This window comes from Rhinoraja longicauda, chromosome 12 (genome assembly GCF_053455715.1).
Source record: "Rhinoraja longicauda isolate Sanriku21f chromosome 12, sRhiLon1.1, whole genome shotgun sequence".
In the NCBI taxonomy this organism is placed as follows: domain Eukaryota; kingdom Metazoa; phylum Chordata; class Chondrichthyes; order Rajiformes; family Arhynchobatidae; genus Rhinoraja; species Rhinoraja longicauda.
Genome location: NC_135964.1, coordinates 39,122,179 through 39,144,765, shown reverse-complemented (window position 1 = coordinate 39,144,765; position 22,587 = coordinate 39,122,179). Strand labels below are relative to the sequence as shown.

Below are 22,587 nucleotides of genomic sequence, written 5' to 3'. Positions count from 1 at the left end.
TAGAAGGATGAGAGGGGATCTTATCGAAACGTATAAGATTATTAAGGGGTTGGACACGTTAGAGGCAGGAAACATGTACCCAATGTTGGGGGAGTCCAGAACAAGGGGCCACAGTTTAAGAATAAGGGGTAGGCCATTTAGAACTGAGATGAGGAAAAACTTTTTCAGTCAGAGAGTTGTGAATCTGTGGAATTCTCTGCCTCAGAAGGCAGTGGAGGCCAATTCTCTGAATGCATTCAAGAGAGAGCTAGATAGAGCTCTTAAGGATAGGGGGTATGGGGAGAAGCCAGGAACGGGGTACTGATTGAGAATGATCAGCCATGATCACATTGAATGGCGGTGCTGGCTCGAAGGGCCGAATGGCCTCCTCCTGCACCTATTGTCTATTGTCAGACACCCGGGTTCGTTCCTGACCTCGGGAACTGTTTCTGTGGAGGTTGCACTGACTACGTGGATTTCCTTCAGTTTCCTCTCACATCCTAAAGATATGCAGCTTTGGAAGCTAATAGGCCTCGTTAATTGCCCCTAGTGCATAGTTAGTGGATGCAAAAATAGGATAATATAGAACTAGTGTTGAAGGGTGATCGAAGGTTGGCATGGTCATGAAATGCTGAAGGGTCTGTTTCCATGTTGTATCTTTCAATCAACCAATCAATTAGAAACTAAATTTGCCACACATACCTTTCTAAACCACCTCTGTATGTAGGCCCTTGCGTCTATTATATCATGCACTATCTAAATGATTGTATGCATGAAAGGTTTTAATTTACTGCTTGAACTTTGAAATTTCCTTTGAACTGTAAGCACAAGCAAGCAATAACTTCTAATACCTGCTTCTTGCTTAAGGGAATGGATAAGAGAGAGTACAATTGTCCTGACAGGTACAGGCATTGCTGATAGGACCTATTCTCCTGAGTAATGGTGAAACTACTTAATTAAGGATGGGCAGCATGGTGGCGCAGCAGTAGAGTTGTTGCCTTACAGCACCAGAGACGTGGGTTCGATCCCGACAACAGGTGCTGTCTGTATGGAGTTTGTATGTTCTCCCCATGTCCTGCATGGGTTTTCTCCGGGAGCTCCAGTTTCCTCCCACACTCCAAAGACTCCAGGTTTGTAGGATAATTGGCTTGGTAAAATTGTTCCGAGTGTGTGTAGGATAGTGCGAGCGTATGGGAATCGCTGGTCGGCGCGGACTCGGTGGGTTAAAGTCCCTGCCTGATTCTTTAAACTAAAGGGCCTGTATCTTTAAACTAAAGGATATTCATTGTCTCTTTTGGGAAGCAAGGCATGCAGCTATCGATTGAGTAGACTGAAAAATAGCAACTGGAAAATGGGAGTGCGGTTGTTAATATGACAAGAAATATTTCGTACATTGTGTTTTAGTTCAAGTACAACAAACACCAGTTGACCGATGAGTCAAAAGATTTGGGCTCGAGGCTTAACTTCATATAATCAAGGCAGAGAGTGCATTTCTGAGCAAGTTCTGCATTGCCAGATGTTCTCACTCAGATGAGATGTAAAATGAGGGCCTTATCTATTCTAGTAATTCAGCTGATAATCTTTCTTTTAACAAAGAGCTGCCTGGGATAAGCATTTTGGGTTGTTGGCAGACCTCTGATGAACCGTGTTATGTGTATGCTCCTTTGGGCTATGACACAGTCACAAACAATATACAGGTGGTGCAGCAGTAGAGTTGCGGCCTTACAGCGCCAGAGCCGCTGATTTGAACCGAAGTGCGGGTGCGGTCTGTATGGAGTTTGTATGTTCTCCCCGTGGCCTACATGGGTTTTCTCTAGGTTCTCCAGTTTCCACCCACATTCCAAAGACGTACAGGCTTGTAGGCTAATTGTCTTGGTAAAATGTCCCTAGTGTATGTAGGATAGTGCTAGCATGTGGGGATCGCTGGTTGGCATGGACTTGGTGGGCCGAAGGGCCTGTTTCCGCGCTGTATCTGTAAACTAAACTAAAGTTACGTCAAAATAATTTGTGAAATTAAGAAATAATTGGCAAACCTTCAGCGAAGACTGCAAGAGCAAACACGAGTCTATCCAAGGCTAATGGGATTGCAGGTATTGTATGGACAATAATGTCCACAATACCCGAGATACCATAGAAGAAATACATCGTTGAATGCTGCCAGATGGCCAGATGATTCCAATCATTTTTCACATTGTCATATAGCATCAAGCCAGGTCCACCAGGGATAAATTGCTCACACAGCAGACCTGTAAAGCAAACAGAAAGTTCAAGATGGCATTTCAGACTGTTATTTAATCAGTCCTACTTTCCAAATGCGTAACACTTCACATTTCACAGGACAGAAGAACTTGATAAAACTATCCTGAACAAAATGTTTCCCATTTTCCTTTTCTAAATGCTACTCCACCATTAATGAACACATCAGTTTCCTTTTCCAAAATTTAGTTGCCACCTCCCGAAAACACCCAATATTGAGCAGAGTGAGCAGAACCTGGATTGTGGTTATATGGCAGACTAGGCATCAGTGCGGTGTGGTTCCTTGTTCTGCTGCATCTCGTATGTGATATCAGCTTCTGCAGTTTCTTGTGTCTATTCTATTACTCCACAGACCGTTCTGACCCAGGCTCACCACTTATCTATAAAATGCCTGGCTTTGCCCCACCCTCATTTCTCTTTTCCAGCTTTCTCTCTCTACTCCATCAGTGTAAAGAAGTATCCCAACAAAGTGGTGGCCTGACCCGAAACACCATCTTTCCATTCCTTTCACAGATGCTGCCAAACCTGCTGAGTTCCTCCAGCACGGTTTTTTTGCATAGGATTCCAGCATCTGTCGTCTCATGTCTCCTCTTGATGATATCAAACCCTGCCTCAAGCAGAACAGCCACGCAAAGTGATCCAAAATGTACTTACAGATACAGCACAGAAACAGGCCCTTAGGCCCACCGAGTCAATAGACAATAGGTGCAGGAGTAGGCCATTCAGCCCTTCGAGCCAGCACCGCCATTCAATGCGATCATGGCTGATCACTCTCAATCAGTACCCCGTTCCTGCCTTCTCCCCATACCCCCTCACTCCGCTATCCTTAAGAGCTCTATCCAGCTCTCTCTTGAAAGCATCCAACGAACTGGCCTCCACTGCCTTCTGAGGCAGAGAATTCCACACCTTCACCACTCTGACTGAAAAAGTTCTTCCTCATCTCCGTTCTAAATGGCCTACCCCTTATTCTTAAACTGTGGCCCCTTGTTCTAGACTCCCCCAACATTGGGAACATGTTTCCTGCCTCTAATGTGTCCAATTCCCTAATTATCTTATATGTTTCAATAAGATCCCCCCTCATCCTTCTAAATTCCAGTGTATACAATCCTAATTCCTCCAGCCTTTCAACATACGACAGTCCCGCCATTCCGGGAATCAACCTAGTGAACCTATGCTGCACGCCCTCAATAGCAAGAATATCCTTCCTCAAATTTGGAGACCAAAACTGCACACAGTACTCCAGGTGCGGTCTCACCAGGGCCTGGTACAACTGTAGAAGGACCTCTTTGCTCCTATACTCAACTCCTCTTGTTACGAAGGCCAAAATTCCATTGGCCTGCATGCTTCCTTTCATTGACTGATGCACTAGGACACACAGATCTCGTTGAACATCCCCTCTTCCTAACTTGACACCATTCAGATAATAATCTGCCTTTCTAATCTTACTTTCAAAGTGAATAACCTCACACTTATCTACATTAAACTGCATCTGCCATGTATCCGCCCACTCACACAACCTGTCCAAGTCACCCTTCAGCCTTATTGCATCTTCCTCACAATTCACACTACCCCCCAGCTTAGTATCATCTGCAAATTTGCTAATGGTACTTTTAATCCCTTCATCTAAGTCATTAATGTATATCTTTGGCTGCGAGTCTTCGGCGAGGAGGCTGAGGTGAGGAGGTTACAATTGTTTTAAGCCAGACACAAGGTAATGGCGGAAAAGTTGGTGCAGTGTGTTTCCTGCAGGATGTGGGAAGACAGGGACGTCGCTGGAGCTTCTGGGAGCTACACCTGCAAGAACTGTGTCCAGGTGCAGCTCCTGAAGGGACGTGTGGTGAAGTTGGAGAGGCAGTTGGATGACCTCAGGGCCATCCGGGAATGCGAGAGTTTCCTCGACAGGACCTATTGTGAGGCTGTCACGCCAAGGGTCCAGGTCGAGCAAAGGTGGGAGACTGTTTCAGGGGGGAGTGGACGAGGACTACAGGAGACCCCAGTGGCTGTGCCTATTGCAAGTAGGTATACCCTCTTGGGAACTGTCGGGGCAGAAGACGTTTCCAGTCCGAGTGGCGGACCTGTTGGCAAGGATACTCGACAGGGGAGACCGAAGTCAGGAAGAGCCGTAGTGGTCGGTGACTCCATCGTCCGAGGGACGGACAGAAGATTCTGTGGCAGCAGGAGGGACTTGAGGATGGTCTGTTGCCTCCCTGGTGCCGGGGTTCAACACATCACAGACCGGCTTCAGAAAATCCTAGAGAGGGAAGGCGATCAACCTGAAATCGTTGTGCATGTGGGCACGAATGACGTCGGGCGGAAGAGGAAGGAGGTGCTACAGCGGGAGTTTAGAGAGTTGGGAAAAACACTGAGAAGTAGGACGTCGAAGGTGGTTATCTCTGTACTGCTACCGGTACCTCGTGCTGGTGAAGCCAGGAACAGAGAGATAGAGGGTATGAATTAATGGCTGAGGGGCTGGTGCAGAGAGCAGGGATTTAGATTTCTGGACCACTGGGATCTCTTCTGGGCTAGGGGTGACTTGTACAAAAGGGACGGGTTACATCTTAACAGCAGGTGGACAAACATTCTGGCAGGCAGAATACGACCACATTCTGGCAGGCAGGTTTGCTAGTGTGACACCTGTGGCTTTAAACTAAGTAGTGGGGGGGAGTGGTTGACAAATTGTGAATATGAAGATGAGGTAAAAAAAAGGGAATACAGGAGATATTGCAAAAGACTCTCGGAAGAATGGGAACAGAAGTTCTAGAGGGGAAAAGAAATTAAGGGCAGGGCCAATTGTGACCGATGTGAGAGGGGAGGTAAATACAGAAGTTAAAGTGTTGTACTTAAATGCGCGTAGTATAAAAAATAAAGTGGATGAGCTTGAGGCTCAGTTAGTCATGGGCAAGTATGATGTTGTAGGGATCACTGAGACATGGCTACAAGAGGACCAGGGCTGGGAACTGAATATTCAGGGGTACACAACGTATAGAAAAGACAGACAGGTGGGCAGAGGGGGTGGGGTTGCTCTGATGGTAAGGAATGATATTCATTCCCTTGCAAGGGATGACATAGAATCAGGAGATGTTGAATCAGTATGGATAGAAATGAGAAATTTTAAGGGTAAAAAGACCCTAATGGTAGTTATCTATAGGCCCCCAAACAGTAGCCTCGACATAGGGTGCAAGTTGAATCAGGAGATAAAATTGGCGTGTCAAAAATGTAATGCTACGGTGGTTATGGGAGATTTCAACATGCAGGTAGACTGGGAAAATCAGGTTGGAAATGGACCCCAGGAAAGAGAGTTTGTAGAGTGCCTTCGAGATGGATTCTTAGAACAGCTTGTACTGGAGCCTACCAGGGAGAAGGCAATTCTGGATTTAGTGTTGTGTAATGATCCTGATCTGATAAGGGGACTAGAGGTAAAAGAGCCATTAGGAGGCAGTGATCACAACATGATAAGTTTTACTCTGCAAATGGAAAGGCAGAAGGGAAAATCGGAAGTGTCAGTATTACAGTATAGCAAAGGGGATTACAGAGGCATGAGCTGGCCAAAATTGACTGGAAGGAGGCCCTAGCAGGGAAGACGGTAGAACAGCAATGGCAGGTTTTCCTGGGAATAATGCAGAGGTTGCAGGATCAATTTATTCCAAAGAGGTGGAAAGACTCTAAGGGGAGTAAGAGACACCTGTGGCTGACAAGGGAAGTCAGGGACAGCATAAAAATTAAGGAGAGGAAGTATAACATAGCAAGAGTGGGAAGACAGAGGATTGGGACTCTTTTATAGAGCAACAAAAGTTAACTAAAAAGGCAATACGGGGAGAAAAGATGAGGTACGAGGGTAAACTAGCCAATAATATAAAGGAGGATAGCAAAAGTTTTTTTAGGTACGTGAAGAGGAAAAAAATAGTCAAGGCAAATGTGGGTCCCTTGAAGACAGAAACAGGGGAATTTATTATGGGGAACAAAGAAATGGCAGACGAGTTAAACCGTTACTTTGGATCTGTCTTCACTGAGGAAGATACACACAATCTCCCAAATGTTCTAGGGGCCGGAGAACCTAGGGTGATGGAGGAACTGAAGGAAATCCACATTAGGCAGGAAATGGTTTTGGGTAGACTGATGGGACTGAAGGCTGATAAATCCCCAGGGCCTGATGGTCTGCATCCCAGGGTACTTAAGGAGGTGGCTCTAGAAATAGTGGAAGCATTGGAGATCATTTTTCAATGTTCTATAGATTCAGGATCAGTTCCTGTGGATTGGAGGATAGCAAATGTTATCCCACTTTTTAAGAAAGGAGGGAGAGAGAAAACGGGTAACTATAGACCAGTTAGTCTGACATCAGTGGTGGGGAAGATGCTGGAGTCAATTATAAAAGACGAAATTGCTGAGCATTTGGATAGCAGTAACGGGATCGTTCCGAGTCAGCATGGATTTACGAAGGGGAAATCATGCTTGACAAATCTACTGGAATTTTTTGAGGATGTAACTAGGAAAATTGACAGGGGAGAGTCAGTGGATGTGGTGTACCTCGACTTTCAGAAAGCCTTCGACAAGGTCCCACATAGGAGATTAGTGGGCAAAATTAGGGCACATGGTATTGGGGGTAGGGTACTGACATGGATAGAAAATTGGTTGACAGACAGAAAGCAAAGAGTGGGGATAAATGGGGCCCTTTCGGAATGGCAGGCAGTGACCAGTGGGGTACCGCAAGGTTCGGTGCTGGGACCCCAGCTATTTACAATATACATTAATGACTTAGACGAAGGGATTAAAAGTACCATTAGCAAATTTGCAGATGATACTAAGCTGGGGGGTAGTGTGAATTGTGAGGAAGATGCAATAAGGCTGCAGGGTGACTTGGACAGGTTGTGTGAGTGGGCGGATACATGGCAGATGCAGTTTAATGTAGATAAGTGTGAGGTTATTCACTTTGGAAGTAAGAATAGAAAGGCAGATTATTATCTGAATGGTGTCAAGTTAGGAGGAGGGGGAGTTCAACGAGATCTGGGTGTCCTAGTGCATCAGTCAATGAAAGGAAGCATGCAGGTACAGCAGGCAGTGAAGAAAACCAATGGAATGTTGGCCTTCGTAACAAGAGGAGTTGAGTATAGGAGCAAAGAGGTCCTTCTACAGTTGTATCGGGCCCTGGTGAGACCGCACCTGGAGTACTGTGTGCAGTTTTGGTCTCCAAATTTGAGGAAGGATATTCTTGCTATGGAGGGCGTGCAGCGTAGGTTCACTAGGTTAATTCCCGGAATGGCGGGACTGTCGTATGTTGAAAGACTGGAGCGATTGGGCTTGTATACACTGGAATTTAGAAGGATGAGGGGGGATCTTATTGAAACATATAAGATAATTAGGGGATTGGAAACATTAGAGGCAGGAAACATGTTCCCAATGTTGGGGGAGTCCAGAACAAGGGGCCACAGTTTAAGAATAAGGGGTAGGCCATTTATAACGGAGGTGAGGAAGAACTTTTTCAGTCAGAGAGTGGTGAAGGTGTGGAATTCTCTGCCTCAGAAGGCAGTGGAGGCCAGTTCGTTGGATGCTTTCAAGAGAGAGCTGGATAGAGTTCTTAAGGATAGCGGAGTGAGGGGGTATGGGGAGAAGGCAGGAACGGGGTACTGATTGAGAGTGATCAGCCATGATCGCATTGAATGGCGGTGCTGGCTCGAAGGGCTGAATGGCCTACCCCTGCACCTATTGTCTATTGTCTATTGTAAATAGCTGGGGTCCCAGCACTGAACCTTGCGGTACCCCACTGGTCACTGCCTGCCATTCCGAAAGGGACCCATTTATCCCCACTCTTTGCTTTCTGTCTGTCAACCAATTTTCTATCCAAGTCAGTACCCTACCCCCAATACCATGTGCTCTAATTTTGCCCACTAATCTCCTATGTGGGACCTTGTCGAAGGCTTTCTGAAAGTCGAGGTACACCACATCCACTGACTCTCCCCGCACATTAACGCTATCCTACACGCAATATTTACATTGATACCAAGCCAATTAACCTACATACCTGTACGTTTTCGAGTGTGGGAGGAAACTGAAGATCATGGAGAAAGCCCATGCAGGTCACGGAGAGAACATAGAAACATAGAAACATAGAAAATAGGTGCAGGAGTAGGCCATTCGGCCCTTCGAGCCTGCACCGCCATTCAATATGATCATGGCTGATCATTCAGCTCAGTAGCCTGTACCTGCCTTCTCTCCATACCCCCTGATCCCTTTAGCAAAAAGGGCCACATCTAACTCCCTCTTAAATATAGCCAATGAACTGGCCTCAACTACCTTCTGTGGCAGAGAATTCCACAGACTCACCACTCTCTGTGCGAAGAAATGTTTTCTCATCTCGGTCCTAAAAGACTTCCCCCTTATCCTTAAGCTGTGACCCCTGGTTCTGGACTCCCCCAACATCGGGAACAATTTTCCCGCATCTAGCCTCTCCAACCCCTTAAGAATTTTATATGTTTCTATAAGATCCCCCCTCAGTCTTCTAAATTCCAGCGAGTACAAGCCCAGTCTATCTAGTCTTTCCTCATATGTAAGTCCCGCCATCCCAGGGATCAATCTGGTGAACCTTCTCTGTACTCCCTCTAAGGCAAGAACGTCTTTCCTCAGGTTAGGAGACCAAAACTGCACACAATACTCCAGGTGCGGTCTCACCAAGGCCCTGTACAACTGCAGCAGAACCTCCCTGCTCCTAAACTCAAATCCTCTTGCTATGAATGCCAACATACCATTCGCTTTCTTCACTGCCTGCTGCACCTGCATGCTTGCTTTCAATGACTGGTGCACCATGACACCCAGGTCACGTTGCATCTCCCCTTCTCCCAATCGGTCACCATTCAGGTAATACTCTGCTTTCCTGTTCTTGCCGCCAAAGTGGATAACCTCACATTTATCCACATTATATTGCATCTGCCATGCATTTGCCCACTCGCCTAATCTATCCAAGTCACTCTGCAGCCTCCTAGCATCCTCCTCGCTGCTAACACTGCCACCCAGCTTCGTGTCATCCGCAAACTTAGAGATGTTGCATTCAATTCCCTCGTCCAAATCATTAATATACACTGTAAATAACTGGGGTCCCAGCACTGAGCCTTGCGGTACCCCACTAGTCACTGCCTGCCATTCCAAAAAGGACCCGTTTATTCCTACTCTTTGCTTCCTGTCCGCCAACCAATTTTCTATCCACCTCAACACTGAACCCTCAATACCGTGTGCTTTAAGTTTGTACACCAATCTCCTATGTGGGACCTTGTCGAAGGCCTTCTGAAAGTCCAGATATCCACTCTACTAGTTACATCCTCGAAAAATTCTATAAGATTCGTCAGACATGATTTGCCTTTGGTAAATCCATGCTGACTTTGTCCGATGATTTCTCCACTTTCCAAATGTAATGCTATCACATCTTTAATAACTGACTCTAGCATTTTCCCCACTACCGATGTTAGGCTAACTGGTCTATAATTCCCCGTTTTCTCTCTCCCTCCCTTTTTAAAAAGTGGGATTACATTAGCTACCCTCCAGTCCTCAGGAACTACTCCAGAATCTAAAGAGTTTTGAAAAATTATTTCTGAGGCTACTTCCTTAAGCACTCTGGGATGCAGCCTATCTGGCCCTGGGGATTTATCTGCCTTTAATCCATTTAATTTACCTAACACCACTTCCCGACTAACCTGGATTTCCCTCAGTTCCTCCATCTCTTTAGACCCCCGGTCCCCCGCTATTTCCGGCAGACGGTTTATGTCTTCCTTAGTGAAGACAGAACCAAAGTATTTGTTCAATTGGTCTGCCATCTCCTTGTTCCCTATGATCAATTCACCTGTTTCCGACTGCAAGGGACCTACATTTGCCTTAACTAATCTTTTTCTCTTGACATATTTATAAAAGCTTTTGCAGTCTGTTTTTATGTTCCTTGCCAGTTTCCCCTCATAATCTATTTTCCCTTTCCTAATTAAGCCCTTTGTCCTCCTCTGCTGGACTCTGAATTTCTCCCAGTCCTCTGGTATGCTACTTTTTCTGGCTAATCTGTATGCTTCATCTTTTGTTTTAATACTATCCTTGATTTCCCTTGTTAGCCACGGATGCACTACCTTTCCTGGTTTGTTCTTTTGCCAAACTGGGATGAACACTTGTTGTAGTTCATCCATGCGACCTTTAAATGCCTTCCATTGCATGTCCATCGTCAACCCTTTCAGCATCAATCGCCAGTCTATCTTGGACAATTCACGCCTCATACCCTCAAAGTTACCTTTCTTTAAGTTCAGAACACTTGTTTCTGTATCGACTTTGTCACTCTCCATCCTAATGAAGAACTCTACCATATTATGATCACTCTTGCCCAAGGGGCCTCGCACAACAAGACTGCTAACTAACCCTTCCTCATTACTCAATACCCAGTCTAGAATGGCCTGTTCTCTCGTTGGTTCCTCGACATGTTGGTTTAGAAAACCATCTCTCAAACATTCCAAGAAATCCTCTTCCTCAGCACCCCTGCCAGTTTGGTTCACCCAATCTATATGTAGATTGAAGTCACCCATTATAACTGCTGCGCCTTTAGTGCATGCATTTCTAATTTCCTGCTTGATGCCATCCCCAACCTCCCTACTGCTGTTAGGTGGCCTGTACACAACTCCCACTAGCGTTTTCTGCCCCTTAGTGTTTCGTAGCTCTACCCATATTGATTCTACTTCCTCCAAGCTAATGTCCTTCCTTTCCACTGCTTTAATCTCCTCTCTAACCAGTAACGCTACCCCACCTCCTTTTCCTTTCTGTCTATCCCGCCTGAATATAGAATATCCCTGGATGTTGAGCTCCCAGCCTTGGTCACCCTGGAGCCATGTCTCCGTAATCCCAACTATATCATAATCATTAATAACTATCTCCACATTTAATTCATCCACCTTATTACGTATACTCCTTGCATTGAGACACAAAGCCTTCAGGCTTGTTTTTACAACTCTCTTACCCCTTGAACGATTATGTTGAAAAGTGGCCCTTTTTGATTTTTGCCCTGGATTTGTCTGCCTGCCACTTTTACATTTCACCTTGCTACCTGTTGCTTCTACCCTCATTTTACACCCCTCTGTCTCTCTGCTCCAGCTCCCATCCCCCTGCCACATTAGTTTAACCTCCGTTCAGAGAGCACCCATTGTCAGGATTGAACCTGGGTCTCTGGCACTGTGAGGTAGCAACTCTACCTCTGCACCACATGCTGCCCCACTTGTAACGTTCCGTGCCTTAATATTTTATCCTCGAACAGAGGCAATTCTTTATATTGTTAGTTTCCTCCAAGCTGGAAAAATCAAATGAAGAGGGTACTCTTCTGACTTGGATCAAACCCTGCCAAAGATACTACACAAAGCCAAAACAATGAGGGTTCTTTGCCATTGTCATTGCAGAGCTTCAAAACTTACCAGTTCTTTAATTATATTATAAAGATCAATAACACAATTCCAAAAGTCATTGTTGTTGTGGTAATACCATTTATAGTAAGTTACCAGAGATCTCAGCATATAATCACAAAAAATAATGTAGATGCAAATTTGGCTCCACCAAATCATAATTATTAAAATTGGGGTTTGGAAATTAAGTTTAAAATGTTGTGAAAGTACAGTGCATTATCTACGATTTGGACTGTAAAATTTAATTTTGGTTGAATTTTTACGTAAGCTTCACTATATGACAATTAAGAGTTACTTTTCATTATTTGAAAATGTTCCTGCATTTACTTGAACACAATCCATGTTGGTGAATGTTTTTGCTTGCAGTAATTATAAGCGCCATTTTGATCCCGTTCACTTTAACTAGATGGTTATCTAGCCACATTCCAGAAGAAACTAGCTACAACAGGGACAAACTGAGGTCTCTTTTAAAATAGAAGGTATCACAAAATGCTGGAGTAACTCAGCAGGTTTAGGCAGCATCAAGGAGAGAGGGAATGGGTGACGTTTCGGGTCAAGACCCTTCTTCTCCTGCCATCCTCTATTTTAAAATATGTATCATAATGTGAATAAAAAGTTGCATGCAATCTCAAAAGTATAACAGCAACAATTTTTGTCATTGCATGTCAAATAGTAAACTTAAACTGTTTCCCTAACAGTACCATTTGATTGGGCATTAATAAATGCTTACATTCAATCTACAGCGGTAGAGGTGCAGCGGTAGAGGTGCTGCCTTACAGCGCCAGATACACGGGAATGATCCTGACTACAGATGCTGTAGGTACGGACTTTGTACGTTCTCCCCGTGACGGCGTGGATTTTCCCTCCACACTCCAAAGAGGTACAGATTTGGAGGTTAATTGGCCTTGGTAAAGATTGCAAATTGTCCTGAGCGTGTAGGATAGTTCTATTGTATGGGGTTCACTGGTCGGTGCGGACTCAGTAGGCCGAAGGGCCTGTTTCCTTACTGTATCTCTAAACTAAACAAATCATTAAATAGCTTGGGCTAGAAACTTAGTGTATTTCTACTTCTATGTTACCACCATTATTAGTCTATTTTCTCCAACTTCAGATCAGAGTTTAACACCCGAATGTAAACCAACTCTACTGCCCAACACCTAACTGTGCACCAACTGTACGGCTCAACACCTGACTGTACATCAAGGTTGAATGGCTAACTGACCTCCAGGTTCAGCAACAGCTTCTTCCCAATAACCACCACAAACACCAACTAAACTTAGAATTAAAAACTGTCTTGGTTGCACTCGAGACTTCGGCTTTTGCTTTGCACTGCACAAATAATGCTTATTTTCTAATTTATTGAACTTTTTGTTGTTTATTTATTGTGTTATCTATTGAGTACTGTGTTTACAGACCTGTTATACTGCTGCAAGTAAGAATTTCATTGTTCCGTTTCGGCACACATGACAATTAAACACTCCTGACTCTTGTTACCCATATGACAATATATTTGAGTTAGACACAAGAAGCTGGAGTAACTCAGTGAGTCAGACAGCATCTCTGGAGAAAAGGGAATAGGTGACTCTTCGAGTCGAGGCCCTTCTTCAGAGTAAGAGTCAGGGGAAAGGGAAACGAGAGATATAGACAGTGATATAGAGAGATATAGAACAAATGAATGAAAGATATGCAAAAAGGTAATGATGAAAAAGGAAACAGGCCATTGTTAGCTGTGGGGTATGTGAAAACGAGTTACAGACAATGAGACTCAACAAGACGACTTTGAACCAAGTACAACGACTTAGGTAGGGGAGGGATGGGGACGAGGGGATTCAAGAAAATAATTGAAGTTAAAGAAATCAACGTTCATACTGCTGGGTTGTAAGCCACCCAAGTAAAATATATTTGAATACTTTTGAGAATATGTAAATGTCTACTATAAATGTTTGTTATTTTAAAAGCACAGCTGCAACACCCAATTCTGCAGCAGCACCATCAATGGAATTGAATACTTATCTATGGAGAATCTGAAAACACCTGGAACTAAAGTTTAATTATCCAGACTTTCAGAAAGAATGTGGTTAATGTCTTGAGTCAGGTCCCTTTGATGGAAACCTCCAGGGAAAATGGCAGCAAGGCATGCTGACATGGTGCAAATATCCAGCTATTTATTTTATTGCACATTTCCAGCAGAAAATAAATCCTCACTTTTTCACCTCTCTTAACCCATCATTTTGCTTTACGTCATTTTGTTTTCTCAGTGCCACCTGCTCAACACTGATTTACAGACAGACCAGGCTAGAGCCAATTTAGATCATCAACAGTAATTGAAGCTTTGATTTGTATAGTCAAGAGACCACACCATGACAACAGATGAACATTAAAGCTAGGCAGGATTAGCTCCTCACAGGTAACTTGGTTGAAAATATACCTCACCTCTAATCACAATGAAAAACAAAATCAATGACCAAAACATATGTAAAATGGAAAGGTACAGACCACAATCATCAGCATGTTTTTGGTGTTCTGCTTCTTAGTGGTTTCCAATAGACCTGATTTAAGGTAGTAAGCATTTGTAAAGAGAAAATCGAATCATTTGGCTGTACGTTCCATTTAAACAGTGGTTCTTTCATTATGCAGATGCTTTGAGCTGCAATCCATTTTGTTTTTATTTCAGATTTCTTGCTTTTATAGATTTATATATTTTTAATCATGTTCTTGATTGTTATATTCAAGTGTGAGAGGGGAATTTGCACAGTGGAGCAGCTGGAAGAGTTGCTGCCTCATGGCTCTATTGGTTTACATTCTGGCCCCTGTCAGCGTGGAGTTCGCATGTTCTCCTTGGGATTGCGTGTGTTTTCTCTGACATCCCAATGATGTTTGGGTTGGTAGGTTAATTGGCCATCGTAAATTGCCTGTAATGTTTGGTGAGTGACAGAATCTGAGGGCAGATGGTGGGGAATGTGGGCAGAGGTAAGTGGAATCACTACAAGATTAGCGCGAGTGATGGTCAGGGGCCGAAGGCTCTATTTCTATGCGGTACAACTATGAGTGCTTTATTCAGTTGAGAGCACAAGGAATAAAACAGAAACTTAGCATGCCAAGCAATATCTGCAGAGTGAAACAGGTTTACTGAGTCAGGTGATGACCTTTTATCAGAAGTGAGAAAAGTTGGACAGGAAGTGAGACATGCAGAGAATGAGGGTAAGGGCAGCAAGAATAAATGGTTTGAGATTGGGTTGCAGGGCAAGAGAGATTTGGTGACAAGTAGGTGAATAAGGCAGGTAAAAACAATGGATAATAAAAGTAAGTATAACAAAATGATTTAGAATTGTATTCACATAACACTTCAAGTCTGATAATTATTTTATTTCTGGAAAGGAAATCAATGGCAAATTTTTCCGATTAACTCAACACATCCCAGGTAGTTCAACACTTCTTAAGATGTACATCAAAACAATTATCCCAAGTTGTTCCGAACTGCATGGTTAGAGGGCATTCTCACACCAGCCAGATTGTTCTTCAGTCTCGAGCTCCACGGGGAGAAGTTCAATTATTTCCCGCATCCGCAGGCCCCTCTATTTACCAGCTTCATCCTTGGTTAGCCCAGACCTAAACCCTTTCCACCTCCAACTGAAGCCTCAGACCCACAATCAGGCACTCGACGTTTGCCTAGCAATCATTGTTGCCATTCCCCATTCTGCAGCACTTGAAAGAAATGTGCAGTAGCATTCAGTGGTACCGTTTGCATTGGGCTAGAAACTATACTGAAGTTTGCAGCAGCAGGCCCATGACTGATGATTCATTTAGTGTGGCACAGTGGCGCAACAGTCGAGTTGCTGCCTCACAATGCCAGAGGCCCAGGTTCGATCCTGACTACGGGTGCTGTCTGAGCGGAGTTGGTAAGTTCTCCCTGTGACTGCATGGGTTTTCACTGGGTGCTACTGTTTCCTTCCACATTCCGAAGATGTAGGTTAATTGGCTTCTACAAATTGCCCCTCGTGTGCAGAATGCGAAAGTGGGATAACATAGAACTAGTGAGAATGGGTGATCATCGACAGTCAGTGCGAACTCGGTGGGCTGAGCGGCCTGTTTCCAAGCTGTATTTCGAAACTAAACTATAAGGTGGAGGTTTCAGCTTGATGGACTGTATGGAGTTTGTTACTGGTACTATTAATTAACACTCATGATTTCAACTTTTAGAAATTGCACTTTAGAATTGGGGAGCTGCGTAAATATGGGAAAAAAATCTTAATTACAACTTTGTTTACAAGTTACATTCTCTGGGAATAACAGCAATATACACAAAGAAAGATAAATAAACCTCCCGCATACTGTGAAACTTCACCTGCTATTAATATCCAAAGATACATAAAGGTTGTGTAGGAAGGAACTGCAAATGCTGGTTTACACCAGAGGGGCACAAAACGCTGGAGTAACTTAGCGGGACAGGCAGCATCTCTGGCGAGAAGGAATGGGTGACGTTTCAGGTCGAGACCCTTCTTCAGACCCGAAACATCACCCATTCCTTCTCTCCAGAGATGCTGCCTGTCCCGCTGAGTTACTCCAGCATTTGGTGTCTATATTCAATACATAAAAGTTTTTAAAAAAAAACAGAGATAGAGAGATGGAATGCACCAATTTGTTTTGCGATCTAACTCGCATGATAGATCAAAGGATACAATCAGGCTAGTGGTCCTGACTGTGTCATTTACCCATGGACAATCATCACCTCTACACTTCCATCTCCCACTGGGAGATCCCAAGTCCATGCTTCTCCTCCTTGTACGGAGGGCAAAAACAATAGCTCACATTGAACAGTTTCTGCTTCATTGTTATGCTAGGCATCGTCATGGGAAACCTAGCAATACCCATCTCTTCCTGGGATACACGGGGGAGAAAACAGCCCATATCTCTGATCAAAAGCTATAATTTGTTCCTTCTCAACAACTGCTGGCTAACCAATTGTGTATTTGTACCATTTATAATTGACCACAGAATATATATATATTCTGTGGTCAATTATTAATGGTACAAATGCACAATAGGTATATATATATATATATATATACATATATATATCTATAGTAAACAGTATATGAATTGAGAAAAAAACCCAGAGTACTTTGTTTACATATTCTGTGGTGCTTCTGCAAGTAAGAATTTCATTGTTCTATCTGGGACATATGACAATAAAATACTCTTGATTCTGTTGCAAATCTTCAGCTCTGACATGAAGAACTTTTTTCAGTGAACTTCCTAATGTTTGTCAAGTTCCATAAGCAGCAGTTCGAAATGCAAAATTATATATTTGAAATATCATTCTTAAAACATGATTTTAAAATATAACTTTATTAACAAACAGGAGCTTATATCTAATGATGGGAAGTAAGAAACACACTCTACCAACCCAAATGATGTTTTGTCAGCTATATCAAGCATAGCCTGTTCTATTGCTAGTTTTTGGTCCTTCTTTACATTCCCTATTAGTTTAACATTCTCCTTTTTGGTTCAGCACACATTGTTGCCCTAAAGTATACTGTGTCATTGAGTCATAGAGTTATACAGCATGGAAACAGGCCCTTCAACCCAACTTGCCCACATCGGCCAACATGTCCCATCTACACTAATCCGACCTGCCTGCATTTGGCCCATGTCCCTCTAAACTTGTCCTACCCATGATCCTGTCTAAATGTTTCTTAAATGTTGTGATAGTACCTGCTTCAACTACCTCCTTCGGTAGCTCATTCCATACACCTACCATCCTTTGCATGTAAAAGTTACCCCTCGGGTTCCCATTAACCCCCCCCCCCCCCCCTCAACCCCAACTTAATCCGATGTCCTCTGGTTCTTGATTTGCCCTACTCTGGGCAAGAGACTGTGACGCTACCCGATCTATTCCTCTCATGAATTTGTACCTGTGATGAAGTAACATTGTACAGCAATGGCATTATCTACAAGTATATAGGGTAGATGTACTTACAAAGAACATGGTTCATTTGTTTTCAAAACAGAAGAGAAGTAGATGAACAAGCATAAAATTGCCCAATTAGATTCATTTGACTTACCTGTCAGTGCAAAGATAGCTTTCACAATTCCCTCAATGATGTCTATTCGCCGATGAACCGATGTTGATGATAGATAACAAACATTCTTATTCTTTTTGCAGAGGTACCTCATCGGATATTTCACTGACCACCAGATGCCAAATAGGAGAAAAAAGCTTCCAGGGAGTGCATGTCCCTCGAAAGTACCCATGGGTCTTGAATGGTGAAAAAGAGGAAGCACAATCAAAGACAGATTTTAAAAAAATTAAGAATACATATCCATTCACACGTGTTCATAATTCCTCCACGATAAAGGATAATTCTCAATTACTTAATAATTTAGTTAATTGGTAATTAACCTGTGTGGCCAGGTTCAGCTCAAACTCCATCATCAAGTTTGTTGATGACACTGTGATGGTGGGCCGGATCTCCTACAACGATGAGAAGGCCTACTGGGAGGAGGTGGCTGATCTGGCACTCTGGTGTCAGGACAATAGCCTCCTCTTGAATGTCACTAAAACTAAGGAGCTGATTGTGGACTTTAGAAGGGCTCAACTTCCAAGGACGTACATGCCACTGGAGATAAATGGGTCTACTGTGGATAGGGTGAGCAGTTTTAAATACTTGGGAGTCCACATCACAGAGGATCTGACGTGGGCAACGCACATTGCCGCACTGGTGGGTAAGGCAAAGCAACGCCTTTACCACCTTAGACAGCTGAGGAAATTCAGTGTCTCTGAGGATCCTTCATTGCTTCTACTCTGGGGCTGTAGAGAGCATCCTGTCCGGCAACATTACAGTCTGGTTTGGGGACAGCTCTGCCCAGGACAGGATGGCCCTGCAGAGAGTAGTGCGTTCAGCAGAACGCACCATGGGAACTACACTCCCCCCCCTGCAGGACCTAGACATCAGGAGGTGCAGATCCAGAGCAAGCAAGATTATGAGGGACCCCTGCCACCCCAGCAACGGACTGTTCCAGATGCTACGGTCAGGCAAACGCCTCCGCTGTCACGCTGTGAAAACAGAGAGGATGAGATGGAGTTTCTTCCCACAGGCCATCAAGACTGTTAACTTTTATAACTCCAGGGACTAAATTTTGTCTTCTCTATATTAACTTTATTAACTTTATTTATATGCTGTAACTGTAATTCTTTTTTGTGCACAATCCGCAGGCATTGCCACTTTCATTTCACTGCGCATCGTGTATGTGTATGTGACAAATAAACTTGACTTGACTTGACTTGGTACATTATTTTACAAACATTTTTAAAAATCTACCTTTATATAAGATTTGATCAAATTTAATATCATTTAATTTTCAAACTGTCCATAAAGTTAACAGAAAAAATGTTAGACTTCTGACATTTATATTATTTTTGAAAGCTAGTACAATAAGAATGATACATATAATACTGACCCTTTTTTACGTAACACAATAGGCGGACTACAGGAAGGAGATAGAGAACTTCGCGACACGGTGTCAGGACAATAACCTCTCCCTTAATGTCAGCAACATGAAGGAGGTAGACATCGACTTCACGAAGCATGGAGGAGTACATACCCCATTCAGCATCAATGGTGCAGAGGTGGAAATGGTTAAGAGCTTCAAGTTAATGTTACAAATGATCTATCACGGACCAACCACATTGATGTGACAGTTTAGTTTGGAGTTTAGTTCAGAGATCCAGCATGAAAACAGGCCCTTCGGCCCACCGGGTCCATGCCAACCAGCGATCCCCGTATACTAACACTATTCTACACACATCAGGGACAAGTTACAATTTTACCAAGCCAATTAGTCAACAAACCTTTACGTAGAAGTTGGGGAGAAGTTGGGCACAGGTTACCGATTCTGGATGATCAGCCATGATCACAATGAATGGCTGTGCTGGCTCGAAAGGCCGAATGACCTCCTCCTGCACCTATTTTCTATGTTTCTATGTCTTTGGAGTGTGGGAGGAAACTGGAGCTCCTGGAGAAAACCTACGCAGGTCACGGGGAGAACGTACAAAGTTCGTACAGACAGCACCCGTAGCCAGGATAGAACCTGTGTCTCTGGCGTTGTAAGGCAGCAACTCTATTACTGCGCCACCATGCCACCAATGCCTTTACTTCCTGCAGATTCTAAGGAAATTCGACTTGTCTCCATTGATTCTTACAAACTTGTACACATACCACCATAGAAAGAATACTGTTGGGTTGCATTACAGCTTGGTTTGGGACCAGCTCGACCCAAGACTGAAAGAAATTGCAGAGAGTTGTAGATGTAGTTCAATCCATCACACAGCCCAGACTTCTCACCATTGACTCCGTCTACATTTCAAGCTGCTGCAGAAAAGCAGCCAACGTTATCAAAGACTTGTTTCACCCTTGTTGTCCTACTTCCCCCTGCTCCCTACCTGCAGACGGTACAGAAGCTTGAAAGCATGCACCACCAGACTCAAGAAAAGCCGCTTCTTCTCTGTTATCAAGCTTCTGAATGGTTCTTCCATAAGCCAGGGTATTGCCTGATTCATCTCTATTGAGGACATTGGACTTTGTCTATGGACAATAGACAATAGGTGCAGGAGTAGGCCATTCGGCCCTTCGAGCCAGCACCGCCATTCAATGTGATCATAGCTGATCATTCACAATCAGTACCCTGTTCCTGCCTTCTCCCCATACCCCCTACCCCCCCCCCCCCCCGGAACTGATGTGCTATAACGCTGGGAACAATATTCTGCATTTAGTATCTTTCCCCTTTGCTCTATCTATCGTTCTTGAGTTTGATTTGATTGTATTTATGTGTGGTATATCTGATCTGTTTGGACAGCATGCAAAACAAAGCTTTTCACTGTACCTCAATGTACTTGGCATTAATAAACCCAAATAGATAATAATGACTCTCCATCCCCAATGTCAATCAAATACAGTGGTTAATAGCTTTAGAGGGATGCAAATAGGCTGACTGGGATTGAGTGAGACATGGGAAGAATTGTTTTTGCCAAGAGCTTCCACACTGAGAGGTCTGTGAATTATAGTGTAAACACATTCACAATAACTCTCAAAGAATGTCAGCACCTTCAATCTACCCTGTATAAAAGGCCTAGCAACTTCCTCTGGCAGTCCTTTCTGGGCCTACCTTTCAAAATCACTTGCATTTGTAGTGTGCTATTCTTTCCTTCTCCATTCAAATCATTATTTTGCTTTCATTAATTTTTGCTTCCAATTATGGATTTTCCCACCATTTATCCCTCATTTTACCACATTCACAACTGCTCTTTCAAACTAATAATTGGCAATACTGTTGGTGGGCTTCTCTAATCATCTTGTTTCTGCTCAAATATCTACACTTTGCTTAAATGAAAATTAATCCCTACATGGCAATGCTATTCGACATAATATCCGAGGTTGGTACATTTGTAGTTTAGTTCAGTTTAGAAATAATGCGCGGAAATGGGCACTTCGGACCATTGAGTCCACACCGACCAGCGATCCCTGCACGTTACGACTGCACTAGTGACTATTTTTTAAAACATTTATATCAAGCCAATTAACCTACAGCCCTGTACATCTTTGGAGAGTGGGAGGAAACCGAGGATCTCGGAGAAAACCCATGCAGGTCACAGGGAGAATGTACAAACTCTGTACAGACAAGCATCCCGAGTCAGGATCGTACCTGGCTCTCTGGCACTGTAAGGCAGTAGCTCTACCACTATGCCACTGTGCCGCCCTTAAAAAGGCCATTTGGCTTAAGAGTAACTTTGACATATCTTTGTGAATCATTGACAATTTTTAAAATGGTAGAGCAAAGGATTATTGATCGGGGGGGGGGGGGGGGGTGTGACAGACTACATGGAAACACATTGATGGAAAATAAAATACTTCATGTACATCTTGATAAGAATAGCAGGAAAGTAATTACAATTTCTAGGTGTGCTAAATCTCAATATACCAATTAAATAAACATGCTTTGTTCGTGGTACTTCATGTTTTAAGATCGTCAGATACTTTGTCAACATAATGACACCTGGATACTTAATCTTTCTAGTGTGCTTGTGTGCTTGTGTGCTTGTGTGCTTGTGTGCTTGTGTGCTTGTGTGCTTGTGCAAAATGGCGGCACTGCCCTAGCAGCTGCGGCTCACCTGCGGTCCATTTGTCTTTGTGTTTTTGTTGGGTTTTTTTTTGGTCTTAATTGTAGTTGTGATGTGGTGTTTTTGTGTTTGTGTACTATGTGTGTATGTGGGGGGGAGGGGGAAACTGTAACATTGTAAATATGTGTCCCTTCCGAACGGAGACCCGACCTTTGTTTTCTGGGTGTTGTCTCCGTTCCTGCTGCGGCCTACCATCGGCCCAACTCCTGGAGCTGGCGGCCTCCAGGGCTCTGGTTCGCAGAGCCCGCGGATCGGACTTACCACCACCGGAGCCGGCCGTCTTCGGAGGCTGCGGGAGCGGCTGCGACTCGCCTTAGACTCGGGCCGCGTGGATGCCGACATCGGGAGCTCCGGCAGCGGCAGCGGGTTCGCCCGCCCCGAATCGCGGGGCTTGGGTCGCGGACATTTCACCGTCCGGCGCGGCCTAAGATATGCCGTGGGATATTTCTCTGCTGGGCGGGGGCTTCAATGTCGGGAGCCACGACCGCCCCAACGTGCAGCAACAGCGGCAGCAGCGTGTTCGCCCGCCCCGGATCGGACTTATCATCGGCGGAGCCGGCCGTCTTCGGAGGCTGCGGGAACGGCTGCGACGCGACGCGCCTTGGGCTTGGCCCGCTGTGGACCGTCCGGTGCGGCCTGCAACCACAACAACCTGACTGCGGGCGAGGACAGCGGGAGAAGGGAAAGACATTGTGGCCTTCCATCACAGTGAGGAGAGGACTGGAGGAGACTCACTGTGATGGATGTTTCTTTGATGGATGTTTCTTT

The 22,587-nt window shown here is 44.2% G+C and overlaps 1 protein-coding gene across 1 annotated transcript in view; it reads right to left on the bottom strand.

Moving 5' to 3' along the window:
- Nucleotides 1-22,587, bottom strand: part of LOC144598566 (transmembrane protein 45A-like) — a 35,263-nt gene that overhangs the window by 9,498 nt on the left and 3,178 nt on the right. Inside the window, exons 2-3 of the mRNA XM_078408746.1 lie at nucleotides 17,708-17,901; nucleotides 2,013-2,225 (exon numbers count right to left, since the gene is read on the bottom strand). Coding sequence (XP_078264872.1) covers nucleotides 2,013-2,225; nucleotides 17,708-17,897 — 403 coding nt within the window. The 5' untranslated portion in view covers nucleotides 17,898-17,901. The remainder of the gene's footprint in view (nucleotides 1-2,012; nucleotides 2,226-17,707; nucleotides 17,902-22,587) is intronic.